This window comes from Stigmatopora nigra, chromosome 19 (assembly GCF_051989575.1).
Source record: "Stigmatopora nigra isolate UIUO_SnigA chromosome 19, RoL_Snig_1.1, whole genome shotgun sequence".
NCBI classification, from domain to species: Eukaryota; Metazoa; Chordata; class Actinopteri; order Syngnathiformes; family Syngnathidae; genus Stigmatopora; species Stigmatopora nigra.
Genome location: NC_135526.1, coordinates 6,685,384 through 6,695,938, shown reverse-complemented (window position 1 = coordinate 6,695,938; position 10,555 = coordinate 6,685,384). Strand labels below are relative to the sequence as shown.

The following is a 10,555-nucleotide window of genomic DNA, read 5'->3' as shown; positions in this document are numbered from 1 at the left end:
AAAAAAGACTGAAAATGTAAGTATATATGCTTATTAAATATGAGTCTCTGTAGAAGTAGCCCCATCTGGCTGAGAGAATAGAAAACTACATTTTGAGAGTAGTGTATATCATACATTTTGGTTTTTCAAGTAATACATAAACAAGAATTTCTATATATTGAACAAAAGCACAGAAATTTCAGTTTTTTCAATATTATAGAATAAGAGTTTAAAACATGGTTCTTCAGAATATGATGATTAATGATGCACTCATCATTATGCTACTTTAAATATTTCTCATTTTTCTAGGTGAGTTATGTCTTGTCGTTTTTTTGTGTTTAATGTGTTTTTGTTACATATCTGGAAACAAAATGTGGTCATTTAAAAGAATGGTGACATTTTATTAACCCAACTTTATGTAGACCTGCCTACTGTACATTAACATAGATACATACAATATAATGACAATATATGTATATACATATAAAGAGTTTCATCAGCACTAATGATTCTCCTGCTCATCAATTTGAAGGGTAATTAAAGGCACCTTGCAAAAGTCAAGTCCAAAGTATTTCATCAGGTTTATACAGGATATTGTGATACTTTTTCAAAAGAAAATTGCTTACTCGGCTCAAATGAGCCTTTTTATTCAATTAATAGTCGTAACTCATTATTATTTATTGATGGTGACACAGGTGGCGATGCAACTACGTTTTTTTGTGGGCTCAAAGGTCTCAAGAAACAACAAATGAGATGAGGTAAAACAGGATGTCTTTGTCGTGGACCTCATCAGACCTACGCTGCATCTTCGGATGCTGAGCGGCTGAGGCGAGGGCGGGGCTTCGTGGAATGATGTGGCAAGAGAGGATACGGACACAGACGACATCCGTGCACAAATCGCTGCTTTCATTTTCAAAGGTGAGATCGACGGCAATGCACGCGATGCATTTTAACCTTCACCAAAACGACCACCCTGCAATCGTACAGTAAAGTATCCCTTTCCATTTTGAATCCGTCTGGGCTTTTAGAAAGGGAGGATAGGTAGAGAGGGGGGTAGGGAGGGAGGTGGGGAGCATGGCGTGGCCCTGCATCAGCAGGGCGTGCTGTATGGCCCGCTTCTGGAACCAGATTGACAAGGCTGACATCGCGGTGCCTCTAGTGTTCACCAAGTACACGGACGCTTCGGAAATGCAGCAGGTCCAGCTGCAGCCTCCATCCCGGGCAGCGGTCGCCATAGAAACGCAGCCGCCTCGCAACCATCGGCGCACTGTCTCTGGTCCCCGCGCGCCGCGGAGGTGCGTGTCTGAGGAGCGTGTGTGCAGCTCCGTCATGAGGGAGGACTTCAAGCACTGGAGGGTGAGACCCGAACCCAGCTTTAAGCCCAAGAATGAGTACCACGGTCCAGAAATACCCTTCAACAGTGAGACTCAGTACCAGAAGGACTACAAACCCTGGCCTATTCCCAAAAGGTATGATCACCCGTGGATACCTAAGCCGCCCGCTACCATCTCTGCGGGTGATGACCGGCCGCCAGAGAGGTCCAGACACGGGAAACAGCACCTGGCGGATGCCGCCGGTGGCGTGGAGAAGAGTGTCGTTGCTGACAAAGTGCAGGAAAAACACCTGAATCCAGGCGCTGACAGGAAAAAGAGGTTGAGCAAAAACACCGGAGGGGAGAAGAAAGTGGTCCTGAAGGTAGAAGGAGAAGGACGGGCAGCTGTGGATGCGGTCAACAGGCAAATTAAACAGGAGATTTCAACCGGCAGCTCTTACAAGTGAGTACAAACCTACCACTCATTCACTAAATACAGTAAGGGCGAATGAAAAGCCTAGTATTTCCAGTTTTTAGACCTGTAAACACTGCAAAAATGATTATATTTTATATCCAAACTACAATTTATGTCAGGTGTGTTAGCAGGCCACATTCATGTCAACTAGATCTCATGTTTGCAGGCCACATTCATGTCAACTAGATCTCATGTGGGGTTTTTGGCCTAAAAAGTTTATTTACTTGCTGCTCTATGTCCTACTGGTTTTGAGGACTGCCTTTGAAAGCATTGATTTGACACCAGGGGGCAGAAAAAGGTGGATTTAAGTGAACCAAGTGCAGTAGTTGATCACACTTCGGCCTTTACAGCCTCCATTGACGAAAAAATTAAAAGCATTTCTACAAGTCAAGCAGAGGAACCAGATCGGCCCTACTAGCGGGCCAGCTCTGGCCCGCGATCTGCACGTTTGCCACCCCTGGTTAATATACCTGACATTACGACTGGATTGCCTTAGGATGAAGAACAGCTGATTATGATGTGCTTTGATGCCATCAGATGAGTGTGTCTTGTGGTGCAGCTGGTTCGTGGCCCACTGACATGTGTGTGTGTGTGTGTGTGTTGTGGAGGGCTCGGGGCACTGTCCCCCAACCCCAACACACACACACAAGTACACACATGGCACGGCATGGCACAGGCCCTAGCCTATCCTCTGTCTTCTTGTGCCAATAGAGCCTCCAAGCAGGTCAACTGGGCACAAATGACATGGCACAATCTGCAAAGGCATCCGGGCTAATTTGGAAAATGTCTGAAATGCAATTACTACGCCGGATCGTCATTGCATTCTCGGAACATTAATAACCTCTCTCCAGCTGGACTGTGCCATATGGTACAGCAACCATATGAAATAAATAATATATGCTCCTATCCCTATATTTAGAGCATGAACTCAAGACATAGCATATGGATTTGTGATCAAACTAGGCTATTTTACATGATAAAATGATTCCGTACTTGACAGTACCAAATATAGCTTTTGATAACTCATGCAGTTCCTCATTCATCACTTGCCTGTTCTGGCTAAGCTATTATTATCCACAATGTAGAATGACCTCAGCAATCATCTGCTCTTTGTGTCTTGCTCTTCCCTTCAGTGGAAAATGGATCATCCATCCAGACTTCTTGTCCTCATTAGTGTTAAACATGAGTTCGAGTTTATTGCTCTTCTTGATATTTCTGGAAATTTTAACCGAGCTTGGAAGAGATGGACAAAATCAACCTTTTTTAACCCAAACTCCATTCTCTTGTAATGTTAAGTCACATTAATTGGACATTTTATTATGCCTGAAAATAGCTCACCAGTATGAAACAGCCTTTGTTCATCTTTTCTTTTTTTCCTGTGATCTAGGAGCATTTTTTTAACCATCATAAAATGATCAAAGGGAAAAAATAGCCTCTGAAAGTATAGTTTTATCTTTGTCAGTCAACCAGTACTTGCAGCTTCATTCCATATTAAGTGAACTCTCCAACCAAATCCCTTTCTCTCTAAACTTCCCCTCCCGTCTATTATTAAAAGCTTTTATCTTCAAAATGAGCCACCAGAATGCAATGTAACTAGAAGATTGTTAGATTTAGAAAATCATCCTCTTAGAGAGCCTGCAAAACATAGTTTTCCCTGACACGCAAGAGAGAAACTGCAGGAAATGGCTGCTCCCCACATAGTGCAACTGTAAAACTACTTTGGATTTCACACTCAGAAACACAGTTCACATTTTATCACCAAAATGTAATTTAAAAAATCAAACTCACAACATTCGTGTCATCAGTCCTTATTCAGACCTACTAGGCCTCTTTTATGTAACCCATTTAATCTCACAGTAGCGTGTGTCATTCACACTACGTCTACCCTTGAATGTGAGAATGACAAGCACTAAAAGTACTGCTGTAAAAAATACCCTCCAAATGCTATACAATACTAAACCTTGTTGCTCATTCTATTTACTCACCATTCATGTGTTTATATCGATATTCACTCATGAGTTATTGCCTCTACAGTGAAACGTTTTGCGTCACTGAATTGACTGGACACGCTCATAAAGATACACAATTTCCATTTAATTTGATTTTCTTGCACCGTAAAGAAAGTAATAACATAGCAAGGTTGCATGAGTCTGACCCAGCGCATATTGTACAAGATTGAGGCAGAGTTGCACGCTGCGTCCTGGCGCATTTCCACTCTTGTCAGTGCCAAAAGCTTGGTTGCAGTGAAGAAAAGAAGCCTTTCTCTTCATGTCCACTGCACTACAGCGGGTCACTCTGCTTAGCACAAAAACAAAGACAAAAAAAATATCACTATAGCACCAATAGCTATGTCGCAGTGATGCATAGCGGATATATGAGATGTAGCTCAGGCTTTCCTCATATATATTTGAAATAAATACCACTCTTAAGCCATCACTAAAAATATAACTCCTATTTAATGTTCATTTAATATTAAAATTAGCTTAAAAAAGACAACTTTGGCATAATGCAAGGTTTTTTTGACAAACATTCACATCAGCAGTCACAGAAATCAGAATAAACATACTATATGTTGTATTAAATTAAGAAGTATTATTTTATGTGCTGTATTTTTTTTATTCCCTCATTAACTCTCAATTAGCCGTCATTTTCCACACACTAATACAATCACATCTCTTTCTGAACCCAACATGTATCTCAGGGACACAGGAAATATTGTTTGACTAACCATGAATAGCATCCACAGTATGTTGTCATACAGGCTATGGTCGCTTTACAATTACACAATCGACACCCCGTTGTGACATGTAAGTGTTTTATACCCTTGTCCTTGGATGCCATTGTATAATCTCTCTTTGCTCTGTGGCCTCTTGGTCCATCCCGGCTCTGAAAGCGAGCCTAAGTCCTGTTATGTCATCCCTCTCTGTGTGCTGGTTGTCGTTCTTTTTTGTCCAAGTCATCAGCCTTTGTGCTACGCACAATTTTCATTTCCCATGATGACATTTGGCCCTCTGGCCTATTTCATACATGAACCAACTGTCCCCAAGGAGTCTTTGAAAAGCAAATGTTGGTGACTCAGGCAACCAAAGTCAATATTAACACTTTACATTTTAATTTCAAAGTCCCCTAAACTCATTTGAATGCTGTCTATTGCAAAAACAGTGCAAATTGCCAGGTTCATGAGAGTTCTCACTGCAACTCTGTTCCAAAATGTAGCTTTTTACTTGAGAGAAATGTATTCAAAGCTAAAAATAGGAAGGAACAAACGGCCTTTATTGATTTTTTTTTTAAATCCTTATAGGTAATGTGGCCTATTTTTGCATAATGATGCAGCAGAATTTAGTATTGAGTGCTTGTAACAGTTTCCTTTGTTTACCACGTGACCAAGGGCATTCAAATGTGCCTCGTGGACCTTTTCAGTCACTGCAGGAGCCAAAGGGAAAGAGTGATATTTATCATCTGATTAGACAGAAGCAGAGCCATGTTTTTCCTTCCCTGTCAGCACAGCTTGAGTTCATTGACATTATCATATATTTCCTCGTTTATTATTTACTATTGCTACTGTACTGATTAAAATACTAATTTAAAAAGGGGGGAAGAAAAATTTTAAATCGGAAACCACTTGAAAACAATGACATAACTACATTCCACCAAAAAAAATGGTATGGTAATGTCCATTTTCTTCTCGCAGAACCGAATATAAGGCATACAGGGATGTGAAGCCTGCGCAGATGATCCGGGCCAAGTCTCAGTACCTACCTCCGGATGAAAAGACCTGGCTGGAAACCAGCTATAGTGCAACATACAAAGGACAAGCCCCACTCCAAGCCACAGATAACAAAGCTCAGGAGAGAAGGAGGATACGCAGTTTATACAGTGAGCCATATATGGACCCCATTAAACAGGTGAGTACTGCTTAGCTGGATATACTACACATAAAATATACACTTTCTTTCAAGCAGGCCTTTAACCGACAAAAATTGCGACTAAATGCTGCAAAAAAAAAAAACTGAAAACCTCACTAGTTTTAGACCAACACACATGAATATTTAGGACCAAGCAATTAGCACATCCGTTTTGCAGTTCTCAAATCAAGGCTTTTATCCCTAGGAGAAAGTTTTCATGTTGTCTGGGGTTTCTGGGTTACTCAGAATATACAAAAAAAAATGCTCTAAATTGTCCTTAGCGATTAGGGTTAGAAGGGAATGAGAAGAGATGCTTTGATTGGCAGCGAATGATTTTTAAGTGCTTCAAGGATTTTAGCTTACGCATTCTATCCAATGTCCACAGGTGGATAGATCCACCGTCCCTCGCACTAGGGCCAAAAAGCCCATGCCGGTTGCGCATGGACAGGCAAAAGCGCCCAAGAGAGCCAAAGAAAAGAGCGTCGCGGCGGCGAGGGGCTCCGCCGGGAAGACCACTTCGGAGAAGCAGGCCGTCAGCCGACCGGCGTTGGGCGACAAGGAGAAAAGTAAAGAGATGAACAACAAACTGGCCGAAGCGAAAGAGTAAAAACCATTTAGCACCTTTCACATCTCGTCTTTTCGGGGGGTCAAGTAAACACGGAGGCTGCAAAATCCTTTTTTTTCCCCCTCTTCTGTTGCCTCCCCTTTTTTGTGCTTTGCTCCCATTCGCTTCTTCTCCTTCTTATGTTGTACTTTAGTACAATAAAAGAAAAGGATGACGTTTTTTATTGTTCCATCGTGGGCATGAGTGTTCTTTATCCCTCTGCTCCTCTGCCACCCCCACTTTGCTCGCCTCCGTCTCCCCTGGTCGCTATGGCAACAGGCTCACTGCGAGGGTGAACCGGCTTGCGTACGCACGCTTCTAGCGTTTGGCTTGATCAACTGAGCAGATAGTTGGACTGTCTTCATCAAAAATATCAACCATTCAAAGCACTGATTGGGAATCAGAACGAGACCTGGGCATCTTTTTGATCAATTTCGTGCTTGGTTAATCAAATGTCTGCCATTTCTGTCTGGCTTTTTCTACCTTGATCTTTCATCTTTTAACGCTTTTTATTCATGTTCATGCTTTAGGTGGAATGCATGCATGATCATCATTCTGTGTTACTTTGGAGATCAGCTTTGGTCAAATCTATCTTTTCATGAAATAGTGGTCTGTATCCCATTTTCTTTTACCTCATTCATAGTCTACATGACTCTATTGGTTACATTTCTTCATGTTAGGTGTTGGATAAAGAATGCAAGATTAGTAAGGTGCTTTGTAATAATATCACTTGAATCACATTTGTATATATTTAACATATATTAGCTATTGTAGTACCATCTTTTACCGTACGTACTCTCCAAAATATTCAGTGAAACTAGAAAGACTCAAACCTAAACCAATCAACAGGTAATTTACTATATATTTTCTTAATACATATCCTGGTAATTCATTCTTATACTAACATTCATTCAGCTTAGAATAGAGGTGTCAAACTCATGACTATTTTAATCATTAATGAATTGTTTATCAATTTTTTTTACCTAACAATTGCCCAAATCGCTTTTCATCAGCATCATTTATCTTTATTTTCTGTTATCATTTTCTAAAACCTCCAATGATACAAAAGAAAACAGTAAATGTTTACTCTTATTTTTTATCTACCTAATTTTTGTTGGAATTTATGATTTTTATCTGAACCAAAAAAGTGAAAACATTAAATATTCTTTTTTTTAAATCAGGAAACAACAATCATAAGAAATAATCCAGCTTATTATAGTATGTATTCTTTTACTTAGTTTCAATTTTAAAACATCGGTAATAGTAAATACGTTATTTCAGTCCTTTAAGCTCCCTTAAAATTGTATAAATTACATATCATTATTGTTATTGTCACTCATATGGAGCAGTCAGGTGGTGACTGCTAACATATGTTTGGAAAACAAATGATTTGAGCGAGCCACACTAAAAACGCATCCATGACATCCTCCCTTTATGCGGAGTGCAACCATCATGTCTGTGAAAGCCCAACGCATGCGAGCTGAAGGCCACACTCATTGGTGTTTTGCAGCCTCTGCTTAGCCCTCTCACTTTGTCACACGACATTGGCGAGAGGAATGTAGACAGAGACACACACACGGTGCTATCTTTGTGGTTATTCGCTAAATAAGGATAGAAAGTATAGTCAAGGAAGTTATGTCTTCACACCCCCCCAAAAAAATGACTGTGACGTACTTGTGTTTTTTTGCTTGCTCATATTTAGAAAAAAATTAACAAATAAATGCCGCCCAAAAAAAGGAAAATCAAAGGTGTCTTCTGGCTTCTTTTTGCATTCGCAATTGCAGGCCGTATTTCTCCCGTTTTAGTCTTTGTCAACTTGAAATCTGAAATTCCACATGGAAGAGAATTTTTCTTTCTTTCTATGCTTATTCAAGATTGCATCACTTTCTGGCATGACCGCTGGCATTCTTTTTCTATGATGCATGTTGTTCTTTGGTCAGAAGATTATTACTTTTGCTTCATATCTCGAATACAAATGCATTTCAAACTTTGTCAGTCTTCTGAAATATTTACATTGCGCTTGTATTTTTATTAAGACATCATGTGTCTTGACAACAATTTGCATGTTAAAAGGTTGTCTGGAATTGGATTCCAGATTCAAATCTTATGTGCTTGTTTCATGCTTGTCACCTGGAAATGGTATTTTCTGGACTATAAATCGCATTTTCTGAGGTAGTCTAAAAACCAGAACTATTTTGAAAACAAGACATGCAACTCATACTAAGGTGTCACTTGTTGTTTTTTTTTACTTTTGGCTAGTGCGACTTATAGTCCAGAAAATACAGTCAATTCTTTTCCACTGGTATTTGGGGGTGAAGTCTCGTTTGGATAATGCTGTGTCTCCCAGTTTTCATTTGCTAATGAGTGGCATTTTTTATTCATTTGAAGGGTTGTGCTAAAACAACAGCACTACGTAGAGCTCTGCCAGCCAATCAGAGATATTGGCTGGGTGCAGACGCTAAAGCAACACCTGTGGGGCTGTGCACTACCCAATCCCAGGTAACCCTCAAAACAATCACCTAGAAGACGTCGGCCGCGGACAAACGATGCTCATTGTCATTCATGACTGCAGAGATGGCATATTTTGGGAAATATTTTTCTTTCTCTTTCTTTAGTTTTGATTGTGGCACATTTATTTAAGTGGTTATGCACCAACATGGCATCTTTAATCAATTTTTTTTTTGTATTTTATCTCTTCCATATGGACACCCGGGTTGGTTGTTTTGTTGGGTTTTGGTTGCTTTCACCTTCTGCATGTAAACTTTCTTACATTGCAAAATGGACCTTGAATGCTTTGGATTTAGTTCACGATAAGTGCATGTAATTTGTTTAAAGAGGATGCAATTGAAGTCCTTATTTGAGGTTCTAATACAGTGGATACAGAAAATGAAAAAAAAATTCCATCTACTTTCGTAACTTTACATCAAAGTCAGTCATCTTTCATCTGTTAATTTTTTCAAATTCTAAATTGTTCACCAGCATGAAACAAATTCTTATATAATCATCAAATTAATTGCTCATCTGATATTTTTTATCCCCTTTCCAAGAACTGAAATTGCAGCAGGGATAAAAAAAAAAAAAAACATTATGCAGCACAGTAATTAAACAACTCCACATAAAACTGTCACATAAAATGGGAATATTTCCCAGTAAACATTTCAAATAAATCATTTAACTAATTCAGTTTGCTTTTGTAAACAAAGGCCGCCTTTTTACAACTGCTGTACAAACTCTATTTATGCCATTTACACATGACTCTTTTTATGCCAAATCAACAACAAGACTTTCTGTATCCACTGCAAAAGCACAGTAGTTTATTGTCAATTGGACCTTGTTATACGGGTTTAATTGTATTCTAAAAGCATGCCATCACTTTTTTTGTGGGACCTGCAATTGCAGACCTATTAGATAACATTTGTGGAATTTTAGATGGGATAAACTGTCAACGGGGGTAAGTACAGATGAGCGCTGCAGGTTTTGTCAATGACTTGATTAGAATGTGCGCTTTTTAAAATATTTTTTAATCGTACCAATGTTAGAAGACCTGAGACTCTAATTAAATTGGCTCACTTTTGACTATGTGACCTAAAAAATGCATTGCTAAAGATTATATTGTTTGCATCGCTTTGTAGCTTTCATTTTCCCAATTTAGTGTTTGTGGTACTTATAAAGTAGTTTGGGTTTTCCATTCAGATCTAAAAAATGAGCAGTTGCAGGGTGTTCGGCTGTGTTTCAACATCTTATCTTTTATGTTTTTCTTATTCTTGACACCTTAACCGTGTGTGCTGCATTCTAGAGATCCTCAGGACGAGTTTGTCCGAACCAGTCATCATCATTCCCAGGGTGCTACTGGAGGAGAGCCTGAACCACTACGGGAACGACCTGAGCAACCACGCAGCAGTGGAGTCGTGCGATTTGCCCTCCCTTTGAGCCAGACTGAGTAGTACTGTGAAAAAAAAACACACACCACCATATACACATACATTCTTGAAGATGCATGTCTGAAATAGTTTTGGGACTCAAATCTACCACTCCTTGGCAGGTGACATTATTGATAAGGTGCTATATAGTTATATTCTTGTTTTATGCCCTGTATTTTGAAACTGTATATTAACAATGATACAAATTAACACACCATTAAGTGCTAAAAAATATTCTAAAGAAACCTGTATACAATCATATTGTAAATAAAAGAGCATCACTTACAAATTGAAGTCATGGTTTGTAATTTGTATTAATAACAAGTGATATTTGTCATGTATTGTTGGGGTTTTGAGTGG

The 10,555-nt window shown here is 39.4% G+C and overlaps 1 protein-coding gene across 3 annotated transcripts; it reads left to right on the top strand.

Annotated features, from left to right (window-relative positions):
- Window positions 1–335: 335 nt before the first annotated feature.
- On the top strand, window positions 336–10,478 carry map6a (microtubule-associated protein 6a). 3 transcript variants are annotated; one of them, XM_077741204.1, is made up of 5 exons: window positions 336–1,754; window positions 5,458–5,671; window positions 6,057–6,274; window positions 8,664–8,774; window positions 10,072–10,478. In XM_077741204.1, exons 1-5 carry the CDS (start codon window positions 1,054–1,056, stop codon window positions 10,217–10,219), a joined length of 1,392 nt encoding a protein of 463 aa, XP_077597330.1. In that variant the 5' UTR covers window positions 336–1,053; the 3' UTR covers window positions 10,220–10,478. The 3 variants fall into 3 exon arrangements, with proteins under 3 accessions (XP_077597330.1, XP_077597331.1, XP_077597332.1); XM_077741205.1 differs by lacking the exon at window positions 8,664–8,774 and having other exon boundaries at window positions 339–1,754; XM_077741206.1 differs by lacking the exon at window positions 8,664–8,774 and having other exon boundaries at window positions 340–1,754; window positions 6,057–6,237.
- Window positions 10,479–10,555: the final 77 nt, after the last annotated feature.